The sequence below is a fragment of the Opisthocomus hoazin genome, chromosome 15, assembly GCF_030867145.1.
Source record: "Opisthocomus hoazin isolate bOpiHoa1 chromosome 15, bOpiHoa1.hap1, whole genome shotgun sequence".
Lineage (NCBI taxonomy): Eukaryota > Metazoa > Chordata > Aves > Opisthocomiformes > Opisthocomidae > Opisthocomus > Opisthocomus hoazin.
Window position 1 is genome coordinate 24,953,903 of NC_134428.1, and position 25,740 is coordinate 24,979,642.

Consider the following 25,740-nt stretch of genomic DNA (forward strand, 5'->3'; position numbering starts at 1 on the left):
TGCCTGTGGTGTGGTGTCCCCAGCCCTAGCATGGTGGCTGTGGCCATGGTATGGTGTCCCCGGCCCCAGCACGGTGCCCATGGTGTGGTGTCCCCGGCCCCAACACAGTGGCCGTGTCGTGGTGTCCCCGGCCCCACCACGGTGCCCATGGTGTGGTGTCCTCGGCCCCAACACAGTGGCCGTGTCGTGGTGTCCCCGGCCCCAGCACGGTGCCCATGCCCCCCCCGCGCTGCCCGCGTCCCGTCGCCCCGGGACGCAGCTCGGGCTCGCAGGTGCGCGCGCCCCGCCACGCCCCCCCCCCCCTCACGGCGGGTGGTTCCTCCCGCTGCCCGCACGCGGCGCTGCGGACGGGCCCACGCGGGAGGCGCTGGGGGGGTGGGGGGGGGGGGCTGGGGGCGGGCGCGCGGCCGGCGCGGGGCGCGCACGGCTCGGCTCGGCGCGGAGCGGGCGGCGGGGGAAGATGGAAGGAGCGTCCTTCGGAGCGGGCCGGGCGGGGGGGGCCATCGACCCGCTGGATTTCCTGAAGCAGCCGCAGACCATCCTCCGGGTGACGACCTGGGTGAGGCGGCGCGGCCGGACCGGCCGGGAGACGGGGCGGGGGGGCGGCGGGGCTGGGCGGGGGGCGGCGGGGAGACCCCCTCGGCGAGCCCCTCCGTGCCCCAATGCCCGGGTTTGTCCCCGGTGCTGGAGCACAGGGCGAGGGATGGTTTAGTCCCCGGGGCTTCAGCAAAGGGCAGGGGATGGGGTGTCAGCCGGGAGGCAGAGGACATTTTCCTTCCTCCCGCGCATCCGTGACAGCAGAAACCCGAGAGCCAGCCCTGCTCCGCGGAAAGGTGCCAGGTTTGGGGGCCGTTTCCCACGTAGGAGCGACTGCAGCCGAGCGCAGAGCGGGGCTCGGGCTGCGCTGAGCGGCCGCGCAGGGAAGGCTTCGCCCGCCGATGCTCCGTGAGCGGCGCGGGAGCTGCTCGCTGGGGCTCGCTGGGCCGCGGAGCGCGGCTGCCCGAGGCGTGATGGCAGCCGGTGGTTCGCCTGGCCTGCACCTGCTCGGGGCTACAAGGGTGCGTGGCTCCGGGAGGTCGGCCCTTCCCAAGAGCCCCCCGTGGCTGCCCGGGTCTCGCTGCGGCCGGCTCCTGGCTCCGGTGCTTGGCCGGAGGCTGTGGGCGAGCTGGGCCGGGCCTGGGGGTCTCGTCCGTGCCCGTGTCGCGCCTCTGCTGTGCACGGAGGCCCTCGGCTGCCCGCGCTGGCTCCGTGTCACCTTCAGCAGTGCCAGAGGCCATCAGGGAGGGAAGGAGAGGTGTGATGAGGAGGTGTTGCCCGCCCGGCTGCCCTCCTGCCAGCCAGCACGGCGCGGGCTCTCCAGGGTGGGGTGCCCTGGCCGAGGCCCTGCACGGCACAGCCTGGAAGCATGTGCTTAGCTGTAAGCACGTGAGCAATTCCAGCTGCAATCCCATGCTGAAGTGTTTTGCTGGGTGGGAGCCAGTGGGCTTTCCAAGGCTTGGAGAAAGCCCCTAGCTCTGTGGCTGGGGAAGAACGGAGAGCGGGTGTGGATCTGGGGCATTCTGGGCAGGGTTCAGGCACCTGGCAGCAGTTGTCTCCTGAAAGCGTTGCCTCAGTCCAGAAAACTTGGTCTGGATCCGCCTAGATCCACCTAGATCCTCCTCGAGTGGCAATGGCAAGCTGTTGGCAGTGGTGTTGGTTTTGGGTATGGTTAGATAAATTGTTGGCCCACTGATGGTGAGGTAGGGTCCTCGTAAAAGAAATTTGCCACGACGCACCCAGACTGCTCACCGTCCTTGTTGTACAGCAGGGGATCAGATGCTGCTGGGAAGCAGGAACAAGATATGGAATATAGAGATAAAAATCCCAGTTTAGAAAATGTTCATGTGTGTATTCGTTGGCTGGTTTATTCAATGGCCAACCAAGTCACTCGTTTCACAGTTCTGCATTCACAGGGAATCTGTGAAAACCAGGCACTACAGAAATGCATCAACTTAACTCTAACCCAGTACAGGGGGACACTGACGTGGACAGACGTGAGACACACGCAGAGCTGGCCCAGGCGTAAATGTCTGCAGTGCTGAGAGCCGGCTCCAAAGCCACTGAGCTCCAGGGGAGGTTTTTTGCTGTTTTCAGTGGGCTGGGGATCGAGCCGTGGAAGCTCATGTTAAAAGCCCTTTGGACCACTTTTCCCAGGTCTGACATTTGCTGGCAGATCTGTCAGGGACCGTTTTCCATCACCGCTCCAGCTCGGGGGTTCAGAGAGCCGGCTGGCATTCGCTCAGCTGTTGCAGTCCGGTTACCTGTGGCTTGAACCATCGTTTATGGCTCCTTTGCAGTGTGAGCAGGGACTTCAGGCAGTTGAGAGGTGTGAGGGGAGGTTTCCTGCCCACCCACCTGCGTGGCCATCGCTGTTTTCTTGTAGCTTTTGTGAGGCAGTGTGTGCCCAGGCTCCTTCTGAGCAGTCGCTTTGCTGCTCTTGCCTGACGGGACTCTTGTCAAGATGGAGAGCTTGGATGGAGGGTTTGCCACGAGGATTTGCCTGTGAGGCCTCTACTGCCTTTAGAATCATAGAATTATAGAATCACAGAATGGTTTGGGTTGGAAAGGACCTTATAGATCATCCAGTCCAATCCCCCTGCCCTGGGTAGGGACCCCTTCCACCAGCCCAGGGTGCTCAGAGCCCCATCCAGCCTGGCCTTGAACACTGCCAGGGACGGAGCAGCTTCTCTGGGCAACCTGTGCCAGGGCCTCAGCACCCTCACAGTAAAGAATTTCTTCCCTATATCTAATGTAAATCTCTGGTCTTTCAGTTTAAAGCCATCACCCCTTGTCCTATCCCTCCACGCCGTTGTCACAAGCCCCTCTCCAGCTCACTGGCAGCTGCTCTAAGGTCTCCCCACAGCCTTCTCTTCTCCATGCTGAACAGCCCCAGCTCTGCCAGCCTTTCCTCCTTTCTGTTCTGCCCTGGCACTGGTAATTCCTGCGCCAGTGGCACATGGCAGTGTCTGCCCCTTACCGCACCGTGCTGGTGGCCGGTCGGGTGGCACGGACCAGCGCCCTGCCGAGACACTCCCTGATGCACAAAGCGAACAGAAACCTTCCTGGGCTCTCCAGCCTGCCATGACGGCGGGGACGAGCTGCCTGTGCCTGCACGTAGCAGCCGTGGATGGTTATTCAGAAAGCCCTTGACTGAGTCTTTGAGGATGACTGAGTTTAGGTGTTGGGGTGGGTTTTCTTCATGTGGTTTTCCTTCCTGTGCTTTGTTGATGCATCTTTTTAAAGATGTTTAACCTGTGCAGTTGGATCAAACCTCGCAGACGTAACCCTCGCTGCGAGTGTGATGGTAAAAAGAAATGATGAGAAAAGGAGGGAGCTGCCTGAGATGGGCTGGTTTGCGTGGCAGCATGGGTGATGGAGAGCCATCGCTCGGTGCGAGCGACTGGGGTCCGGCTGGTGGCTGGTGGCCGTTGCTGGGGTTTCACGACGAGCTGTCGCCAAGGGAGGGTCCAGCTCCGTTTTGTGACGCCGGTAGTTGCTTCGGGGCAGGGGCTTCAAACCTTGTGCTGGCAAATGTCTAAGAGACCTGCAGGTGAGCGGTGACTTCGGTGTAGAAATCCCCAAATGTAAGTGATGGTAAAAGGGGATTCCTGGTTCTGCCTCGCACAGCAACCTCTCCCTGACAGATACCGTGATTCTGAGTATCTGAGGGGAACAAACCGCTCCTGGCTTGAGCTGTAAAATCAAAAGCTGGAAAGAACCATTTAACGGTTCCTCATTCATTTCTTCCCCCTCTGTCTGATGCTGTTTTACAGATGAAGATGTGATCACTCTTGTGGTTTCCTTTTGAGACCTTTTTTGCACAGCAAAACAAACTCGATATTCATGAAGGATGCCCGCAGAATCATGAGTTCCTTTCTCTGTGACTGCCAGCACCAGCTAGACTTTCAAGTGGCGACGCAGCTTTGCAGGGGCATTGCTCATTTAACGTAGGGATTGGTTTGACTTTTAAAAGCAGTTCTGGAAAAAATTTTCAGTAATTCCTGTGAATTTCAGTAAGAGCCACAGTAAAAGCGCGGTGCCCGGTCCCGCTGGCACAGCCTGCTCGGAAGGGCTGGGCCGCTCTCGCCTCCCTCCACCCACCCAGCCATTCCCTCTGCCCCTGGGGAGCTCAGCAGGAGATCTGGTCCCTATTTTACTACAACATAGAGGAATATTCAGGTATTTTTTTTAAATGGCTCTTTTTTGCTCCAGTGACTCCCGTGTTGCTGACCTGCACAGCTGGACAACCTTGCCTGCAACCGGCACGCTGGCAGCTGCCTGACCCCATCTGCTGCCATATCTCTTGTTTCTTAAAGTTGAATTAATTTGTAGTTCACCATTTGGATCACTGGAGAGAGCTTTCCCTATGCAGTATTTTATCTCCTTAGGCCCAGTATTTTGTTTTGGTTTTCCTTGCAATAGTCTTATGCTTTTAAGAGCAAAACCTTTATTAAGGGACTGGGCTAGGGCAGCCAGATCTGATTATTTGGCAGAGGCATGGCAGGGAAGTGGCAGTCCCTGTAGCCTTTGATGTGTGGTGGGGAACTTGTATGACCAGAGGTTTCTTCAGCTCAGATTTTTATGTGCTGAGCTTTGCACTTGTGTGGGTCTTAGTCCATGATACAGCAGATCATTGCCTTTCAGCAAGGGAAGTGCGCTTTGCCGAGTTGTGACTTTAGTCAGGGAAGTGCCGGGTGGTGGCTTGATGTGTCAGGAATTAGGTGGTGGTTCCCGGAGGGAGGGAGCGTGCCCTTGCTGTCCTAGTCCACGTTTGGTTTGTTTCTCCACAGGGATGGAAAGGGCGGTGTCTGTGCTCATGGTAAAAGGTGTGTTTATTTTTATTAGAAGAAACAAGCTCAGGAGCAGAAGAGCCAGGCAGCAAACGTAGAAGACTGTGGCTTCAGGACTGTCGCTACCCCGCACCCTCAGGGCAGAGCACTTCTGAGGAGTTTCACGCCCGGGGTGAAGCTGCAGAAGTGCTGGTCTGCGGGGCATACGTTTGGGTTTGCAGGGCTGCAACACACAGCTCTTGTAAAGGGTTGGAGCTGGCGCCTGGAAAGCTCCCTGGCTGGAGCAGACCTTGCCTGCTCCAGGCATCCTGCAGAGGCAGCTGGAGGTGGCTGCTTGGCGTACCCAGCACGGGGCTGGGACCTCCCCAGGAGACATCAGCGAGAAACCCGAGGTGGGAGCCCTAGTGCTGCAAGCGCCGAATAGCTCCCACGGCCTTCAGGGGTTTCACTGACTCTGGAGCACTTGGGGCTTTTAGAGAAGAGCTGCAAGGCTGGTCTGGCACTTAAGGAGCCCGCGGCGACGTGGAGAATCATTAGCGTGATCTTAGCTGCTCTGGACTGTGTCTGGTCTTGGCTGCTTTTCAGTAGGGTCACCAGATTTCCGTCTTTATTCTCTCCGTGGGCTGTAGATTAAAGGCAGAACTTAAATTTAGCATTTTTGGTAATGGAATTATACAGAAGTTTCACTGCATCTGAGCTTAAAATGCTGCTAAATTATCATTTTCCTGTCATCACTGGTTCAAAACGCTGCCGGCTCGCCATGTGCTCAGATTGCGTTACTAGATTAGGAACTCTGAATGGGCGCTGTGTTTCAGCCAGCATCTCTTGCCACATTAGAAAAAGTAAATCAGGAAAAATCGGTCATGTGGTCATCACTGTGCATCCTTCCCAAGCGGATCAGCCTGGTAGACATGTCCCTAAACCTGTTACGGCCAGCATCGTGCCACCCCTCTTGGTGCCAGAAACCGCGTCAGGTCTTTCCTCTGTGGTCGTATCCATAGTCCTTGTGGGAGATCTGGCAGTGCTTAAAGCAGTTCTTTCGTCTTCACACCTTCCAGTAAATTCTGCAGATCTGTGCTGGAAATTTCCCTGTGACTGACAACTGTAGAGATGAACTGGAGAGGGACACGGGACCCGATTCCCCCAGAATCTGAGCGTGGTGGGTGTTGCAGGTGGCCAGCCCTCTGCCAAGGGTCTCACTCACCCCTGAGCGGAGTATCCGCACGAGGTACGCGACTCAAGACGAGGGCTTAATGGGGGCTTGGGGAAACGCTCAGTGCTAGGCAGGATTTGGCCTGTGCTGGTTTGACCGTAATTGTTTTCCCCTCCCGTTTGCTCGTCCGTCCCTCGCGTGCTGGGTGGTGCCTCGAGGAGGGCGGCATCTCTCCCACTGACGCTTGCGTGCAAGTGGTGAAGGATCACCCAGGCACTGATCCTGGCTCTGTACGTGCAGTTTGTGCCCAGCACCGTTGATTCTGAGCTACAGCAGAGCAAATTAGCGGTGGATTATTTTTCTTCGTGCGTTCAATTTCCTTCGTGTTGACATTAATGGTTGCTTGCGTGTGTAATCAAAGCAAGGTTTTGCAGTCTCCTACAACCCCACACCTTCTGGTAAGGTTTTTTATAGGTCCCAAATCAAAGTACAGTGCATCAGCAGTGGAAACATCTCACTGTAAAATGGCTGACTGTTCACACACTGAAGCTTTCAGCTTGTGCTCTCTTGTGTTAGCTGCTTTTTTCCTTGCGATGGCTGTGCTCAGACCCCGCGGTCTCCTGAAGCACATTTCAGGTGCCTGGGCTGCAGAAGGCTAAAAGCAACGTGGATGAAAAATGTGTGTGTCCTGGGGTCGGGCCGGCTCAAGCCCCAGGAGAGAACGGGAATCTGCAAAGTGTAATTACAGAGCCGAGCCAGGCAGCCTGGCCGGCCACCTTCTTCCAGGTGGGAAAAATCTGGCGCAGAGACGGCGGCCACAGGTCTCCCAGCTTTGTGCGCACCTAAAATGGTGTCTCCTTCGTGGGGCACCCAGGTGTCCCAGCGCCCTGGGCTCCGGCGAGGGTCTGTCAGCAGCTGTGGGTCCAGCAGCGTGGGCACGAGCGCCTGGACACTGCTGGGCAGGGAACCTGCCCTCTCAGGCTCCCCCTTTCTCATTTTTTGGGAGAAGAATGAGATGTCCCTCGGTCTCCTGCTGCAGGGCTGCCTGCGTGTCCGTGCTGCCGGCAGCCTGCCCGCCGTGTGCCATCACCTCCTGTCGCTCCAGCCCAGCCCCTGCCAGGGCATCCACCAGCACTGGGCGCTCGGCCCCGGTCCCCTGCGCTTAACGGCCGTTGCCAGAGAGGACAAAAGAGGCAGGAGGTCTTGTCTAAAATAGGGTGAGTGGGGGACACGGGGGTCGGGCAGCGAGCAAGGAGAGCGTGTGCGGTGTGTGTCTGAGTCCAGTACTTTGCATACCCAAGGCAGCCGTGGAGCTGCGGCTCCTGCCCGCACGCAGCCTCCAGCCTTGGGTGAGCAGCGTCCCTAGGGTGCTCCCCGAGGGTTTTGGGGTGATACTCAAAACCAGTCTGCTTTTGGCTTTGCACCAGCCGTTTGCCGGAATCCATCATGGCCGGTGTGCCCAGACCCTCTCACCGATCGCTGCCAAGAGCTGTCCCTTTTCCCAGTGTTACAGAAATGCTGATTGGCCTGGTGAGGTTGGCCCCTCTTGCTTGGAAGCAAGCTTTAAACTGGTGGAACTGGGCAGCTGGCGTTCATTAAGAAGTGAGGTCCCTGGCTTCTCGCTGGTTTTGGTGAATCGTGGACACCTTGGCACTTCCACGAGCAGCTGGTCTGCGTCATCATGGCTCCGAGCACTTCATGCCTCGTCGTTCTTCCTCCCGGGGTGTGGCTGAGGCACAGAAGCTCCTTTGTGTGGCTGAAGTGCAAGCCTTAATGGAAGGGATGGGAGAAGATGGCTTTGCTCCTTCCCATCCCTCCCTGCCTCTGGATGCGGGGAGCAGCATTAATGGTCTGTGCTGCCGGAGCCACGTGCCGGGGGCACCGGGGAGAGGCAGGGCTCGGCAACCTGCATGGCGGGCTGCTGGCCAGGAGACCCCGAGCTGCAAGCAGGTTGATGTGAAAGCTAAGGCAGGGGGATGCAGTTTCATACTGGGGTGGCTGGAGGTAATCCAGTTTTCTTACTGGGTCTTGCAGCAGATCACCCAACGAGAGTAAAATCGGTTGCTGGTTGTGTTGGGCTGTTCAACTGGAGAATGGAGCGTCCTGTGAATGCTCAGGCTGCTTTGCAAAGCCTGTGAGATATGGAGAAGCCCCGTTAGAAGGGTGGGTGGGCTCGGGATGCAGAGGCTCGCGCGGCAGATCCCCCCGTGCTGGTGACCTTGGCACCTGGTCCCGAGTCCTGGCACTGCTGTGCCTGGTCACGGGGACTGCAGTTTTGGGGACCGACCTGGCAGGCAGGAGGAGGTGCGAGTCGGTGGGGCATCCCCGGAGAGCGGAATCCCAGCCTCCTTCCTTAGGACCCGTAAAATCTCACTTGCAGTGGAAAATCTGACCTTGTATTTTTGCTTTCAAGTCTGGTGAACTGGTTGTGGGCTTGAGCAAGTGCAGTCTGTAGAGGTGATTGGTAAATGTTTTGCATGAACTTTAAAAAAAAAATAGGGGTTTTATTTTCCCTCATCTACCCACTTTTTCTCAAAATTTTTTTTTCCCACCTATACTTAGAAAGACAACACCAGATCTATTCTCATTAAAATCTTTTACCACTCCCAGTTGTTTTTTTTAAGAAAAACTATAAAAGTTCAATCACAGGAGGAGGGGGAGAAAACCGATGGAAAGCTTGTTTTCACTGGAAAGCCTTGTTTTCACTGAAAAGCATGTTTTGACAGGAGTATTTCAGCCAGTGCTGATGTTTTGAGCGCATCTATCAAATGTGTGTGCTTGCGGCTCGTTCCTGTTCCAGCCTCCCGAGAAGAAGCCGTGTGTCCCGCGTTGCCTGTGCGGAATCGCTGCGGGCAGCGCCCGGCCGAGGGGGTCTGGCGGGGGGAGCTGCCCGGGTCGTCCGGCAGCAAGAAGGATGCTTTGCTTCGCAAAACCCTCGGGGGTTTGAAGCAGTGAGATGTCTGTTCTTGCCATTTCCATCCCTGAAGCGTTGCCTGGGCATCCTCCGTCGACAGCCCCAGGGGTGCGGACCTGCGTGCAGGCAGCCAGACGCCCCGTCCTGCAACGGCCGTAATCGTATTGATGGGAGCTGGAAGCACAGAGAGGTAGTCCAGGTTGTTAGTCCTGGGAGGACGAAGTAAAACACTTGTTGGAGAAGCTGAATAGAAGTTCGCTGGTCTGCCAGAGAAATAATCCCATGGAATCAGAGGTTCTCAATTATTCATGTTTTCCAGAACCACGTTATTTTTTCCAGGGTCTGTTTTATAAATGCTGCTGCTATTTCTGATGGTAAATAACAATTTTGCATTATTTATGAACAGATTTTTACAACTACTGATATTACAGCTGCTGCCAAAGCACTGGCAAAATGATTATTACTGTTTGTTGTTGTTTCTTTCTTACAATGCAACCCTTTTGCTCTTTGCATGATGATGATGTGCCCATCGCAGCGTGACAGCCGAGCGCTCCCTAAGTGCCGCGCCAGCGAGGAAGAGGGTGCACGTCCAGGCAGGTCGTTCGGTTGCCGTCGAGCTCGTGGCTGGTGCTTGGAGCTGAGATGAGCCAGGGATGTGTGGGAATGGTACCCCGGGTAGTGGTTAAATTCGCAGAGGAGGAAGGTGTGATTATCCCTCGTGCCAGCCATGGAGATGTGCATGGGACATAGGTACTTTCTATCCCCTGTTAACGCTCAAGGGGAAATCAAGGGTTGGACCTGAATTTTGCAGATGCACATCTGGAAGCCGACGTTTCTAGGAGGACGTCATTCAGGAGCAGGCCAGTTCCTGCAGCAGAGGAGTGTTTCCAGGGCTGAAACCCACTCCTGCTGCCCGTCGCGTAGACAGGGACGCGTGGCTCGCCTCTGCCAGGGTGGACATGCTGATCCCTTCAGCTAAGCAGGCTGTGGAGGGAAGGGCCCAGCGCAGAGCAGGAGTCTAGGGCGGCGATGGGAGATACCCGAGGTGTTTTGGTGGCAAGAGCCCCAAAGAGCTGCTGCTGAGACCCACAGGTGAATCCCTGAGAGATTTAGCAGGATGTCGCCCGCTCCCAGCTGAGCAGGGCAGGACGGCCGCCGCCGTCACCGGTGTTGGGGACAAGCTCTGCTCTCCTGCTCACCCCGTGGTGGGACCGCCGTGTTCTGTTTCCTTGCAGGGATGGAGCATTTCGGGAGAGCCTGGCTGCGTGATTCCCTGCAGCCTTGTCACACTGCAGCGTGGGGGTCTCCGGGCTGGGTACAACGTGGTCTTCCTCCTGCACATCTTCGGGTAGCTCAGGGACGCCAGCTAAATTAGCAAGCAGGTCTCAGAGCATCTCCACCACCCGACGCAGGCCAGCTCGCTGCTGGCCTGAATTTTAAGTGCTAGAAGCAATCTGAGTCTGCTGTCACTAACAGAGCTCCTGGCTCAAAGGGTGTGAAGATGAGCCCTGCCCTCGGTTGTCCTGCTGGTGGGTTTCTGGAGGTGGGAGTGAGCCTGGTGCAACCTGCTCATCCATCACCTGCTGGCAGATACCAGCGTGAGAAGCTGGTGGCAAAGTTGTAGACTTGGGGTGCTGGGGTAGCTGCTTGCAGGAGCTCCTACACACCTAAGGTAGGATGTACTCCAGAGACTGCTGCTTCTGCTCATCATTTATTTCGGACATCACCCTACAGAGGAAAAAAAAAATTCCTCATCAATCCTTCACATTTTAGTAATTCAGTCCCTTGAAGATCCATTTCTTTGTTCTCCATTTTGGAGGAGTCTGAGATGCCTTTGCTAGCGGGACACTTGTAGCTTCAGACAGAAGCAGCTCTGGCACGGCTTCACCTCAGCACTGGGAGGAGTTTGGAGGAGAGAGATCCCAAGGAAATCCTTTGGGGCGGGAGGGAGTGAGGCATTTGGCCAGCGCTTGGGAGAAAATGTCTATCATGATGTTGTCTTGAAGAGTGGTTAGAGCTTGCTGAACGGTTTGCTCGTAGCGGCTTCTGCTCCGTTTCACCCAGCTCTGTTAACGCTGCGCTTCGGGGAGCGCGGGGCTGTCGGAGGTGGCCCACGGCTGGGCGTCAGCTCTGTGGGTGAGACACAGGTGACTTTGCAAAGGCCACCAGCCACAGTTCGTCATGTGGCTCTTCGGCAGCCGCCTCTGCCTGTCACCTGTCTCGGTCTCGTGCACTCCTTGTCTTCTTGTTACTGGAGAAGACATAGCGGGAGCTGCACCGTATCCCGAGACCCCAGCAGCTCCCAGGGGTCCCCTCTTATCTCCCCGCCTGCATACGTGGCCTCCAGCTGTGTCATGCGGGGAGCGGGGAGCTGGTGCTGGCAGCGAGGGGCGAGATCAGAGGTTCGCAGCTTGGGGGGGGGGGTTGTCTGCACGCCTGGCTTCCCTCCCTACTCCCAGCCTCGAAATCCAAACAGTGGCACAGATCTTTCCGGGCTCTAATGGAGCAGGCTCCATCGCAAATTGTCATGCCACTTGAAGGGAGGGAGAAGGGAATTACTTAGCATGCAGCATCGTCAATGGCATTAAGTCAGGCAGACGGCTGCGTGCTGCCGTCCGGCTCCTGCCCTGCCTGGGGGGAAGTGAAAAGCCCTCGGGTCGGAGCGCTGGGACCTGGGCAGCCACCAGCAACCCCCCTGCCCTTTCGTCCCTCTCGGGGCCAAAATCAGGTCACTGGGTAGCGGATGCAGGCGCTGCATCCTTCAACCCCTGCTAAGCCGGGCGAAAAATCGCCCTGTCATTCACAGGGCAGCCTGTCCCGCTGCGCCTGGGTGAGCTGCTGCCCACCTCCCGGCTGCCGTGTCCCATCCCCACTCCAGCGGGCATCCAGTCCTTCCCGGCTCAGCCTGCTCAGCAGCCCAATTATCCTCTGTAACTTCATTTCTCCCTGCTCAGTTACCCAAGGGGGTTTATCGAGCACAGCCTGACAGCAGAGAGCGGCGCAGGCAGAAAGACTGTGCAGAGACCTGGCCCGTCTATTTATTTTTTCCCTCCCTAGCCTGACTGGAGAATAACATCTCTTAAAATACTCTGCAAACCAAGCTGCTGAAAGGCAGATGGGCTCACAGCGAAGGAGGACCTCGGTACCATCCACTAGCCCGCTGCTTTGGGCCACCAACCAAGCGAGAGTCGAGATCTCTCTAGCAAATGCCATGTTGCCATGGAGTCAAAGACAGGATTGAATCCAATTATGTTGCTGTTGGAAAACAGAGTTAAATGTAAACAGCAGCAAGTTGTGTTTTCTCCTTCCTTCTGCAGATCTTCTCCATTGTGGTGTTTGGCTCCATCGTGAATGAGTGCTACGTGAACAAGGACAGCCGGGACCCTGAGCTGCTCTGCATCTTCAATGAGAATGAGAGTGCCTGCAGCTACGGCATCGCCGTTGGCATCATCGCCTTCTTTGGCTGTATCTTCTTCTTTGTCGTGGACCTCTACTTCCAGCAGATCAGCAGCGTGAAGGACCGCAAACGGGCCGTGCTGCTGGACCTCGGCTTTTCAGGTACGTCTCTGGCTTCGCCGAGCTTGTGAAGGACAATGCTGGCTCCGTGGGCAGCGCGGGGTTGTTGCTGTGCCCTGCAGCTCCACGCTGGAGTCCTTACCTCCCATGGCGTGGCACGACGCGTGTGCCTCTGTCGGGGAGGACAGGGGTGGCAGATGGGTTGTCCCATCCGGCCGTGAGCTCAGAGGCAGCAGCGAGGGAGCCGGTGCGTGGCAGCCAGGGGACCGTGGGGTGTCCCACTCGTCTGTGTCACTTCTGCAGTCGGAGGCATTTGCTGAGCTGGGTTCGGTGAGGCCACACAGAGAACCGCAGCTTGGTGGTCGCATCTCGGAGACCAGACAGGGTGTTTTCCCCTCCCACATCTCCTGTTGCTGGCTCAAGCAAGTGTCGTTCCATCAGTTACACCTGGGTCTGTTTTCACTTTGTGCGTGTGTGTTTTCGAGCAAAGCAGAAACGCGCTTCTGCACACCACTATAACCCCACGCTGCCTCCAGGACTGCGGTGTGCAGGTGGGTCTGGCCTTCCCAAGAGCTTCTGTGGCTCTTCTGCACCATCTTGGGCTCATCCACGTGACCATGAGCAGGCAGGATGCCTTGAGCTGGGAGAGGCTCCGCTCGCCTGCTGTGGGATTTGCCCAGCTGACTTTGCAGCTGACGTTCTCCATTTCCAGGCTCTGGTGTTAGCGAAGTCTGAAGGTGATTTATCCAGCACAAACATCGCTGGTGGCTCTCTGGTCCCAGATGAAGACATCTGTCATCACCTCCCTGCTTGTTTTTCGGGATGTGCTGTCCTTGCTGGAAAGCTTATTTCTATGCTGCTAGAGCGCCAGCGTCCAGCCCTCGTTAGCTGATATTTACAGCCGCTTCTGTGGGGCTCGGTGCCTGCAACCCTTCAGCTCAGACGAAGGGGAACATCACATCCATCTTGTGGCGATGCTGTGTGCCGCGGTGCGAGGCTCTGATCCTCCCGGCCTTCCACCTCCTAACAGCCGTTCTCGCCCCTGCCAGGCGTGTGTGAAACGGCACCGCTCTCAATCTCTGCCTCATTCCTCTTTTGCACTTGGCATGCATTTTGTGGGCATTCACGGGCTTCAGCGGCGAGCTGGAGGAGCCAGGTTCTGCCCTGCAAGGTCTCTGCCTCTGCAGCTCCTTACCTTTCTCGCTGCTCTTGTACAATCCCTGATTTCCCCGCTTAATGAACCATTTCCCACAGGGCACCCTAGCACATGGTGTGCTGAAATCCAGCTTGATACTGGTATAAACGGGAGCGTTGTCCGGGGCTCTTGTAACAAAGTCCATGGTTGCAGGAAAACCCATCTCTGCCTAGGTCTGGTTTTTGCATCTCCTAAGCCCAAATTCGGGGCGATGCTGCAGATGTGCTGTTGCCCCGTTGGCTCCCAGGGGAGGGTGCGGGTCCCTGGGCTCCGGCAGGAGGAATGGGGCAGCCTGGTCCTTCCCTTTCCCATCCGACCCCCTTGGAGCGGTGGGTCAGACCCATGGCGCCCAGAGGTCCCTTCCCACCCACAGCCTTATGTGCCTTTGCTTTTCTGGAATGATGGCTGCCCCAAACCTTGCTTAGAGCCCGGCTGCCACAGCCTGTACACCCACCCACGTGGAAATGCCAGGCAGTTGGTTGCTCCCAGAATAAGTGTCGATAGAGGCAAATCCGGCAGCAGAGCTGAAGCGCAGGGTCTTGCTGGCACGTGAAGCCTCCGCAGTTGCAGAGGTCCCAGCCCACCGTGCCCTCCCAGCAGCCTCGGGCACCCAACCTGCCAGGAGGCAGAGCTGACCCGCGTAGTTGCCCTTGTTTAACTACCTCCTCGTTAGTAACTCCTGGAGAATTCCCCTGTGGGACTGTTAAGCTGTCCCCTTCTTTTTTCCCCCCCATCAAGGATGGGATTCTTGGTTTCCTATTTTTTTTCCTTGCAACTGTTCCATCCTTTCTCTCCATGTGTCATCTCTGTGTTATAGCTTAATGTAAAAGCTGAAAATGCATCTGGGGAGTAACCAGGTGAGGAGCACGCTCAGGTACGAGGGAGCATTGCACACCGGGCAGTGTGTGTGGGGGGCTTCTGGCCCTTTGCCCCACTCACCCAGGAGCCTGATGCTGGCTGCTGGCAAAGCAGATGCCGACGGGCAGCCGCCGTCTCTGGGGTTGTTCTCCTGGAGAATTCCCCTGTGGGACTGTTAAGCTGTCCCCTTCTTTTTTCCTCCCCATCAAGGATGGGATTCTTGGTTTCCTATTTTTTTTCCTTGCAACTGTTCCATCCTTTCTCTCCATGTGTCATCTCTGTGTTATAGCTTAATGTAAAAGCTGAAAATGCATCTGGGGAGTAACCAGGTGAGGAGCACGCTCAGGTACGAGGGAGCATTGCACACCGGGCAGTGTGTGTGGGGGGCTTCTGGCCCTTTGCCCCACTCACCCAGGAGCCTGATGCTGGCTGCTGGCAAAGCAGATGCCGACGGGCAGCCGCCGTCTCTGGGGTTGTTCTCCTGGAGAATTCCCCTGTGGGACTGTTAAGCTGTCCCCTTCTTTTTTCCCCCCCATCAAGGATGGGATTCTTGGTTTCCTATTTTTTTTCCTTGCAACTGTTCCATCCTTTCTCTCCATGTGTCATCTCTGTGTTATAGCTTAGTATAAAAGCTGAAAATGCATCTGGGGAGTAACCGGGTGAGGAGCACGCTCAGGTACGAGGGAGCATTGCACACCGGGCAGTGTGTGTGGGGGGCTTCTGGCCCTTCGCCCCGCTCACCCAGGAGCCTGATGCTGGCTGCTGGCAAAGCAGATGCCGACGGGCAGCCGCCGTCTCTGGGGTTGTGGGGGGAGCTGATGAAAGCGTTAACCCGCAGCTTGCTTTGGCTTGAGGGAAGGAGGACTTGTGTCGGATCAGTGGCAGATCAGAGCCCCCCGAGCCGGCTGGGAGGGAACGTGGGGGCACAGGCAGGGGCACGGGCAGGGGTGCAGGCAGGGCCACCACACCATGCAAACGGCATTTGCGACTTTCTCCTCCATCTGCTCTTACAGCTGCTCCCATAGATGTGCGCTTGCTTGGGACCAGGCTGTAATTATGGCTGTAACGCATCTTTCCTGGTGTTTGCACTCTGTTGTCTGCGGATCCTAAAACGATAATTATCTGCTGGGGCTTGCGGTGCTGCCTGGCGTGCTCCTCTTCCCCAGCGTGCTGGAGGGTGCAGAGGGTGCCTGGGGTGCTGGAGGGTGCAGAGCTGCTGCCTGCCTGTTTCCAGCTGGAGTCGGGGCCGGCACACGCAGCCTCACCACGCCACCGGCAGCTCAGCTCTCTTCGTTAGGTTTTAAAATTCACGGGTAGCCACAGACACCTCCAAAACACCCGCTCACACCTGGTGCTGTCAGGGCACTGGGGCTGGGAGCGGGCACTGCCAGCCCCTCGGCGGGACTGCGCCTGTGGGTGCCGGCCGGGGGCACAGCCATGTTCCCGGTGAGGCACTGGGTGCGAAGGGGCTGGGCGGCAATCCTGCGTGTCCGATTCACCTCACCGGTGCAAAGCCTCATCTCGAAGGACGCCAGCAGAAGGTGAACATGACCACGAATGAAAATAAGCGCTGGTACAGAAGCAAAAATAGTTCCTGTAGAGCTCCCTGGGAGGTCTGATCTCACATGCAGGCGTGGGTCCGTCCTCCAAACCTCAAACAACGGCTGGCTGGTGTTTCTGGAGATGCTCCTCCGTTGGCAGCGATACCTGCCTGCCCACTTCCCCACGGCGCAGGAGGAAATCCTTTTTCTTCTCAGGGATCCAGGTGGAACTGAATGTGGAGGGAAAAGGCTTGTCTCTGCGTTGCAAACCCTCTGAGAAGCCAGCTGGGTGGCAGCAGGCATGACCCCAGCTAGAGGTTTCTGGCTGACAAGCTAATGGTTTTCGCACCAGGAAGGTCAGCGTCTGGCGTATCTCAGTGTTGCAGAGGGAGCCGGTGACTGCAATACCCAGCGCAGCCGGCGCACGGTCGGAGATCTGCATGATGTCATTTTAACTCTTGAAGACCCATAGAAGACACCAGCGATAGACGGGGCTTCGTGATGCTGGCAGGCGGGCAGCCCCCGTGTCACGGCTGCGACTCGTGCCCTGCCCAGGAGCCTACGAGGGAGGACCCACAGTGCCAGATTGAGTGTTCAACAAGAAACAGTCCCCCCAGGCACGCTCACCCTCTGTAACCCAGTGACACAGCCTAGTCCCGTTGGAGAGCACCAGTGTCCCATGGTGCCAGCCCTGCGTGGCCCCAGAGCTTGTCCCTGAGCATCCCTCTGCTCCCCACAGCGCGGTTCTGAAGGAGTCTGTTGGGAGCTGCCCTTACATTTCATCTCTGTTTTTTCGACTTCCAAACACTGCTGTCTCCAGGAAAGTGTATTTTTGAGTGAGAAGCTCCTGACCGAGGCTTGGTCCTCGAGCGCGGGAGGGCAGTGCTCCCCGCTGCCGCGGCATTTGCTCGCCGGTACCCGGAGGTGGGAGCGCTGCAGCAGCGCAACATCTGGAGATGTGGTTCAGCATCTCCTGCACTGAGACCCGGGGACCGCTGCCCACCGCGCTCACCGCATGCAGGCCGTGTCTCGGGCGTGCGTCTGCCTGTGCCCACAGTTAGGGGTTGGATCTGCTTCCCTGAGCGGGGGCCAGCGGCTGGTAAAGCCCCGTTACAACAGAGCTGGGGAACTAGGAAGCGTATATTAGGGTCCTAATATATACTTACAAATATCTGCAGGGTGGGTGTCAGGAGGACGCGGCCAAGATCTTTTCAGTGGTGCCCAGCGACAGGACAAGGGGCAATGGGCACAAACTGAAGCAGAGGAAGTTCCAGCTGAACATGAGGAAGAACTTCTTCCCTCTGAGGGTGACGGAGCCCTGGCCCAGGCTGCCCAGGGAGGCTGTGGAGTCTCCTTCTCTGGAGATATTCCAGCCCTGCCTGGACGCGGTGCTGTGCAGCCTGCTGTGGGTGACCCTGCTTGGGCAGGGGATTTGGACTAGATGACCCACAGAGGTCCCTGCCAACCCCTACCATTCTGTGATTCTGTGATTCTGTCTCTGTTCCTGAGGATGACCTTTGAGTAATAAACCTCAGAGGTCTCGTTTGACGCTGACAACCAGTGGTCACCCTGAGGGGAAGTGAAAATGTATCTCCGGAGATCTGGCGGGGATTTGGTGGCAGGCATTAGCTGGATTTGGCAAAGTGAGGCTGCTGTATTGGTCTGCCATGCGTGCTCATGATCCCTGGGAAGACCCTGGGTAGCTCAGCCGTCCACGCGTGCGCTGGCACCCAGCATCGGCGGGTGGGGAGAGCCTTTGTGCTGGGGATGCTCGGGAAAGCTGGAGACCCTTAAAACAGCATCATGGAAGGCTCCAGGTTGCGCAGCTCCTGTTCCCAGCGCTGGAAAGCATCCCTGCTCCTCACGCTGTGGGCTTATGGCTCGCTTCTTGACTCTTTGCTGAGCTCCTTGGCATCAGGCAGTGCTGTTGGCTGGTGATTGAATTAGGAAAGCGCAGCCCTATCTTGCTCAGCCAGCTTTGGTTCCAGTAAGGAATAATCACCGGCGTGGTTTTGCTCAATCCTGCAGAGCCAGAGAGGCCAAGAACAGCAGTGCAGTCAGGGGAGGGCAGCGGGGACGAGCGGAGCTCTCTGCCGTGAAGCCCGTGGGCCTCTCGGCTCCGCGGGGAGCCCTGCGCCTCCCTGCCCTGGGCACGGGAGCGAGGAGCGCGTGCTCGTTTGCTGCGCTCGTGGGATGCACGGATGTCCCGGGGCCGCTCGTGATCCCCACATTTGGAGCAGGGGTTTGTCTCAGCCTGTCCATATTCCTGGGTGGTTGTTCCTTGGGTTTTTTGAAGCTCTCTGGCTGTGTCCTTGGGTAGCACCAACGTAGCCTGTTGCAGCTGCTCAGCCGTCTCCTGCGTCAGCCAAGCAGCCCAGAGCTGCTCCCAGGAGTGCACCAGTGGTGCCCAGGGACCGGAGAGAATGGTGGGCCAACACACTGGGGTGCTGGCAATCAGTTGGGAGCGCCTCGACGCCTGGGAGCAGCCTGGAATCCCACGGACTGTGAGGACCGCGTGTCCAGAGAGGGTGTGCTGTCCTCATAGGTCCTTGAGATCAGGTTGAAATGGGGGTGAGCTGAACTTCAGGCAGACAGCACATGGGGTGCCCCAGAGAGAGAGCTACTGGAGAGAGTCCAGCGGAGGGCTACGAGGATGGTGAGGGGAATGGAGCATCTCTCCTGTGAGGAGAGGCTGAGGGAGCTGGGCTTGTTCAGCCTGGAGAAGAGAAGGCTGAGAGGGGACCTTAGAAATGCCTCTAAATATCTGCAGGGTGGGGGTCAGGAGGATGGGGCCAGACTCTTTCCAGTGGGGCCCAGCGACAGGACAAGGGGCAACGGGCACAAACTGAAGCAGAGGAAGCTCCAGCTGAACCCGAGGAAGAACTTCTTCCCTCTGAGGGTGACGGAGCCCTGGAACAGGCTGCCCAGGGAGGCTGTGGAGTCTCCTTCTCTGGAGATATTCCAGCCCCGCCTGGACGCGGTGCTGTGCAGCCTGCTCTGGGTGACCCTGCTTGGGCAGGGGGTTGGGCTGGGTGACCCACAGAGGGCCCTGCCAACCCCTACCATTCTGTGATTCTGTGGGGTGACCCTACAAGGCTCCTTCCATCCCTGTTTTTCTGGAGACTGCAAATCAGCCTCTTTTAAAATAGCTCTGTTTGGGCCACAGCACAGCCCAGGGCACCAAGATGAGGGTTGCTGTTTGAAAATCTTGATGGCGGCGTGTTCATGCATCAGCAAACGGTGGTCCCGGCCGCAGAGGCGGCGGTGGGCAGCAGCAGCACTGACCGGCTCTGTTCTCTTTCAGGGTTCTTGTCCTTCCTGTGGTTCGTAGCCTTTTGCTTCCTAGCAAACCAGTGGCAGCAGACGACGATGAGCAAAGGGGTTTCACAAGGAGCAGACGCCGCCCGGGCAGCGATCACCTTCTCCTTCTTCTCCATCATCGTCTGGGTGAGTTCAGCTTCGGAGCTAGGGTGGGGAGAGGAGAAATGAAACCTGCCCTGGGCTCAGCGCTGAGCTGGGAGGAGGAATGTGGGGCACGGTTTGGAGAAGCGAATCCTGGTGGGCAGTACCCAGGAAACCTGCGGTCCCTCCAAATAGAGATGAAACTTGCGGTGTCTGACCAGGGAAGCATCGGCTCTGGTTCCCTCTCGCTGGGGAATTCCAGACTTCCCCTTCTCCTGCGGCTGGAAAGTTGCGTTCCCATCGAAAATGTGCCACCAGCCATGAGCTGCCCTCATTTCAGGGCCTCGTTAGACCCCCGGGGGTGGCCTGGAAGCAAATCAGCCCTCAGGAGCAGATCGCTGTGACGAGCCGGTCTGAGGGGCTCGCAGGGGAGTTTTGGGAGCCCTCAGGCTCATCAGCTCACCCTCGGGGGGAAGCCGGGATGGCTCCTCCGCTGCCCACCCCGGAGGCAGGGGCTGGCAGAAGCTCCCTTTACTCCTGCCTTTAGGCTCTGTGCGTCCCTGGTGCCTGGGGGTCCCTGCGCCGCTCGGGGGGCTCCTGCTCCGAGGCTGGGCCCTGCATCACCTCCCCTCCTCCTCTGGCTTTTTGCGGGCAGAGAGCCCCCAAGATGTGCAGTAATTCCACGTTGCCTTAAAAGAACTGGGGCCAAAGACAGAGGCTTTGCAGCAGCAGGCCTGGCTCCAGTTCCTCACCAGTTTAACTGCTCCCTGCTCTGTTATTATCCAAATAAATCTCTTTTAATCCCAGCTCCCTCACAGCTCTTCTCCATCGCTGTGGTGCCAGCCGGCCCGTTCGATGGAGCCGCCAGGGAAGGGAGCTGGGTGGGATGCTCTCCCCGGTCCCATCAGCATCTGCTCCCACGCCGGGGCAGGCACTGGGGACGCTGGTCCCCTGCCACCGGCACGGAGGACGACCGGGATGTGCGGCCGCACCGGCAGCCCCGCCGCTGGTGCCGTTCATAAACCCCGGGGCTCTGCCTGCTCAGCACCCCACCAGCACCGGGGAGCGGGCCCTGGGCCGTGGTCGGGAAGCCGATCTCCGTGTCTGCAGGGTATTTTTTTTTCCTCCTGAGCCTGTCATTTATAAACTAATCAAATTGTTAATGAAACCTCCTGAAATAAGAGCGAGCGTGGTGCGCTCGCAGCTCTGCCGCCCGCATTTCCCACGCTTGGCGACCTGAATACGGGCAACCTGGAAGAGGGTGAAGGAGTCTCGGCAGGGCTGACCTGTTTTGCTGGCCCGGCACTCGGTGGCTTTCCCTCCCCGCAGCAGATGGGTTTACTGGTGCCAGCGGTGCCAAATCTGCGCAGCCGGGGACCCGAGCCCAGGCTGCAGCCCCCCACCCCAGGCAGAGCTTTGGGGATCAACCTGTCGTGTAGAAACGGTCTCCTTGGCGTTGGGGGTTGTGGTCTGGGCTTGGGTTAGCTCTTGGCTATAGCGGAGCGGGGCCAGCAGCTGCCTGGGATGCTGGGGTGTGCCTGGCGCTTTGCAGCGAGCCGGGGGGACGCGGGGTGCCTGGGAGGATGCAGGGTCCTGGGGGGACATGGGGTGCTGGGGGGATGTGGGATGCTGGGGGGACATGGGGTGCTGGGGTGATGTGGGATGCTGGGGGGATGTGTGGTGCTGGGAGGATGCAGGGTCCTGGGGGGATTCAGGGTCCTGGGGGAACATGGGGTGCTGGGGTGATGTGCGGTGCTGGGGGGATGCAGGGTGCTGGGGGGACACGGGGTGCTGGGCTGATGTGGGATGCTGGGGTGATGTGGGATGCTGGGGGGCTGTGTGGTGCTGGGGGGATGCAGGGTGCTGGGGGGATGCAGGGTGCTGGGCAGACAGGGGGTCCAGTCCACGGCGTTGCCACCCCCGTAACCCTCCTGCGTCCCGCGCAGGTCGCGCTGGCGGTGAAGGCGCTGCAGAGATACCGCCTGGGGACGGACATGTCGCTCTTCGCCACCGACCAGTTCGCCGCCGACCCCAACGCGGCGTACCCCGGCTACCCGGCCGGCAGCGGCGTCGAGAGCACAGAGACCTACCAGAGCCCCCCCTTCACCGAGACCTTAGACGCCAACCCGAAAGGCTACCAAGTGCCAGCGTACTGAGGGGCGAGGGCCGCGTGCCGAGAGACCGAGTCCTACGGTGCAGTACCCTTAACCGGTTGATTGCAAATGTATTCAGTCCCATTCCCTTCATGTGGCGAGTCAGTGCTGGGTTCCTTACTATTAGCTAGTTGTGCAGTGAATTCTGTACAGTGGTATTGGTTCTTGTCTTACCTGTCCAAGGGTTTTATAAAAGCAGTGTTCCCTCTAAGTCGGAAGGAAGGTTGCTACCACGTCACCGACACGTGGCGGAAGGTGGATAAATGCCCTCGCTGAGGCCTTGGCACCGGGCAGTCGGCGCTGGGCTCTGCTGAGCGCCCGGGAGAGCCCGGAATACCTTTTTCTGTTAGCGAACACGGTAGCTGAGGAGTTGCTATTTATCTCGTTCTTCCAGAGCTAACACAGAATCGGTCTCGTGGTGGCGAGGGTGGGTGGGCGGCGGGGGGGAGGTCGGCCCCGCGCCGCTGCAGAGCTTTCCTGCGCACGTTCCGTGGAAAGTGCCAAATTCACAGCGAAACGAGTGGTGTCTGTGTTACTTTTATTTGTATATATTTGCTGTACAAAGAAACAACAACAATCCACTTAGGTGTTTCAAACTTCGCTTGGGATGCGAGAGGCTTGGGGGGGGCACGGCGGGCTGGGGGTTGCGTTGGGTATCCAGATCGCTTCCACGCTACAACAGGGTTCTGGCTGAGGGGGTAGAGAGTTACTGTTTGAGACTGGAAACCAGTTCAGCAATAGCTGGCTGCTAACGAGGAGTAGCCTTTTATCAGCAGCAAAGGCGGCGCGTTGCAGGTTCTCCACCGAGGGCTTGGGAAGGTCTGGAAATGTAGAAGTCATTTCTGGTTGGCAGCGCTGAGCGCTTACTGGCGCTGCCAACAGCAGAGGGGTGGGCGGCTCGGCGACTCCGCGTCCCTTAGGAGCACGGAACTTGTATTTTCATACTGGGAGCAGCCACCGTCGGTCACCCGCGGCAGCGGAGCCTCCGCTGGGACCGTCCGTTTTCACCCGGCGGTCTCTAGAAATGAGGAGTTCAGGAGGACAACTGGGAAGACTTTGCCGGCCAGCGAGGTCCCCTTGAGCAGGGAGGGAGGAGAGGGAGTGGATGAAAAGCACCCGGGAAGGAGGCTCAGGTTTGGTTTTCAGCTGCAAAATTCCTGCCGTGTCGAAACCAACTAAATGTGCAAATTCCCGTAGATCCTTGTCGGCAACCTGCCTGCTTTCCCTGCCCGCGAGCCGAGCTGTTTGTCACTAAGGACCAAGCAAAGGAGCTGAAACTTGAATTCCCGACCCCCTCGGTGGCAGCTCCGTCCTCAGAGGCCCCGGGCTCTCCCGGCGGCTGGGAGCCGGGGTTTCCCCTTGCCGCTTTACGCCGGCAGAAGTTGCGTGCTGCCTTCTGACCTCGTGACAAGCAATAGTTACCGACTGCCCCAGCTCTCCTTGTAGCAAAAGCCTCCAGCAGGTTTTTTTTTGTCATCATTAACACAGCTCATTTCTGCTGCTAAATTGCAAATAAATGCAGGAGTCGATAAGCAGCAAATCTCATCGCGAGCGAGCAGTCGTCATCAGTGACAACGCGCGTTACTTGAACCCCTGCTGTTCAGCCCGGGCTGAAGCTGCGTTCGCAGCCAGGGCCGGCTTGGCTGGCGCCGAGCTCCTCCCGCTCACCGGCCGGGATTTTCCAGGCCGCATTCCCCCGCTCGGACGCTTCTCCCGCACCGCTGCAGCCTCTCCTGCGGCAGCAGGAGCGAGAGCCGGCGGCTGCTGCGCTGTTTGGCCGCGGCGTCGCTTGCTTGGCCAACGCAAGGCGCGAGGAAGAGCGACCCGGGGCGTCTGCCTGTGGCCTGGGCTTGGTGAGCAGCGGGACGGCCTCGCACTAAGCAGACCAGGGACACCCAGACCCCGGTACAGTGCAAGCCGAAAGTAATTCCAGGACCCTCGTGATTTTTCTAGAGTCAGTCTTGCATGGGGGGGGGAAAAAAAGGCAAAGGATTTTAATACAGGGTACGGTAGAACTGTAGCAATATTTTCCTTAGAGGGAACACTGAAATTTTAGCAGCACAAACAGTACTTGTGTTAATATTTTAGCAAAATTATAATCAATTTAAGTGTTTAAATTGATTGTACGTGAGATAATGTTTGTTCAGTACATTGTATTTTTTCTAACTATATAACTGTTCCAGAGTTTCCTTGTAACCGTAAAGAACTAAAGCTCTGTCTGACTGCGGGATGCGTCCTGACCCCTGGTGTAACCATGCTGAATATTACAACATCTGAATGTACGCACCGAGGCCTGCGTTGCCTTTCTTTCCTCCCCACCCTCCCGCCCGCCGGCGGCGGGACCCGAGGGGACGCACACGCGCGGCCCGCGCGCCCCGGCCTCAGGAGCAGCAACGGAGAAACGGGGACGACTGCAGCGCGACATCACCCCCGCCCGAGGCGTTGTCGTTCTTCTGAGGTCAGCGGCTTTGCAGCTCCCCAAAAGCCAGCGTTACCTTTCGCTTGTGGTCGGCACGGTGAGCGTGCAGGGACCTGGCTGCGCTTTGCTGGGCAGGAGAGGAGGAGGAGGAGGAGGAAGAGGCTTGGGCACCCGAGAGGCTTCCTGGCAGCAGGGAGGCAGGACAGAGACAGATTGCTCCTTGATTAAACCAGAGCCAGGAATTAGACGTCCTGCCACACCAACAGGCACCTTGAGGAAGCTTAACCCTGCTCCCTCTGGCACCGCGACGCTGCTGCAGCCCCGGCGGGGCGGCACGGGGAGGACCGGGGCGGCTTTTCCCGGCGGTAGCGGTGGGTTCGTGCCCGTGGTCGGCCCGCCGAGGCCGCGTCGGGGCTGCAAGCCGCTGTTAACGTGGCACCTTGGCAGGCCCGTCTGCCCACCTCGAACAAACCCATTTTCTGGTGCGTTGGTGAGGCCGCTGCCGAACGCCGCTGTCGCTCCCCGGCCCTGCGGCAGCACGGCCGGCAGCCAGCGAGGCCTGGCTGGGTGGAAACGCGTCAGAGGCCGGCGAGCCGCTGCCGCCAGCTGTGCCATGAGCTCCGGGCTGTACCAAACCCTCGTTCTTCGCCAGCCCCCGCAGCGTCCCACCAGCTGCCGGTGTCAGCAGTGCCGCGCGTTGGCCGGCGCAGCACGCCGGTGTGTCCGCGACTCGGCGAGACACAACCCCACGGGCTCCTGGTCAGGAATCGGACCCGTCGGTGTAGTAACCGTAGTGTATTTGGGGTTCAAGTGTTCGTAACGCCATCCCTCGTGCTCCTTCCTCCCAGTTTTCCCCTCCTTGCAGCCCGCTGGGGCTGTGCGGTGAGCTCGTGCCGTGCCCCACGCTGTCCTCACAACCTGCTGGAGATCCCCTCTTCTCCTCGAGATCTCCGCAGCCCAGGCGAGCAGGAGCGCGCTGTGCCGAAAGCCTCTGCGTAGCGTTAGCGCTGAATTTGGGTGTAGAGAACAGAATTCAGAGAACCCTGCACCTTTCCTGGAGCTGCGTTTGCCGAGTCGCCCTGCTGCCACGACACGCTTATTTCTCAGCACTGACCTTCCCACCTCGCGGGTTTTGCCTATTTATTTTAAACATATGAAAAGATTGGAAAGAATTGGAATTTTTCCTCAGTGTTTGAAGCTGTTCCTAGCGAGGTGGAGGTTTTGCTTAGCTGAGATTTTGTCAAACCATCTCCCCCGTTAGCACGTACCTGCATCTGGCGCAGCTCGAGCAGAGCCCTCCCCGCGGGTCCCCTCCGCAGGCAGTCGGGACGTCACCGTCCCACCAGCTCCTGCCACCACAGCAAGCGACGCCTCGGCCTTTCTGCCCTCCTCCCAGGGGCAACTGGCACCCTCCCTCTCCCAGCCAGCCCCCCCGGCGCCCGGCCGCTCCCCCCGCGCCGCTGTCTGTGCAGGACTCAATCCTAACAGTTCAATAATTATTTCTCTTGCTGCTCTGTGTATTTGCGGGCTTCCCTTCTGCCTTCGCCTTCCCAGAGCGTGCTGGGCAGAGCTGAAGGGCCCAGTTCCGCCCTGGTTTGCTCGCAGGACGCTGCTGGGAGCACTGGGAAGCGGTGGGTAGCGGGAGAGGCTCCCCCACCCCCCGAGAGGCTCAGCCAGCCTTCGCGCTGTCCCCCTGCAACCCACGATCAGCCCCCTGCCTCTCACTGCGATACGCGTTTACGCCTCAGATTCGTTAAGAG

At 58.3% G+C, this 25,740-nt stretch overlaps 1 protein-coding gene across 1 annotated transcript; it reads left to right on the top strand.

Annotated features, from left to right (window-relative positions):
• The first annotated feature begins 440 nt into the window (after positions 1–440).
• On the top strand, positions 441–25,646 carry SYNGR3 (synaptogyrin 3). The gene is made up of 4 exons (XM_075435922.1): positions 441–559; positions 12,214–12,454; positions 19,311–19,453; positions 21,355–25,646. Exons 1-4 carry the CDS (start codon positions 461–463, stop codon positions 21,562–21,564), a joined length of 693 nt encoding a protein of 230 aa, XP_075292037.1. The 5' UTR covers positions 441–460; the 3' UTR covers positions 21,565–25,646.
• The last annotated feature ends 94 nt before the right edge of the window (positions 25,647–25,740 follow it).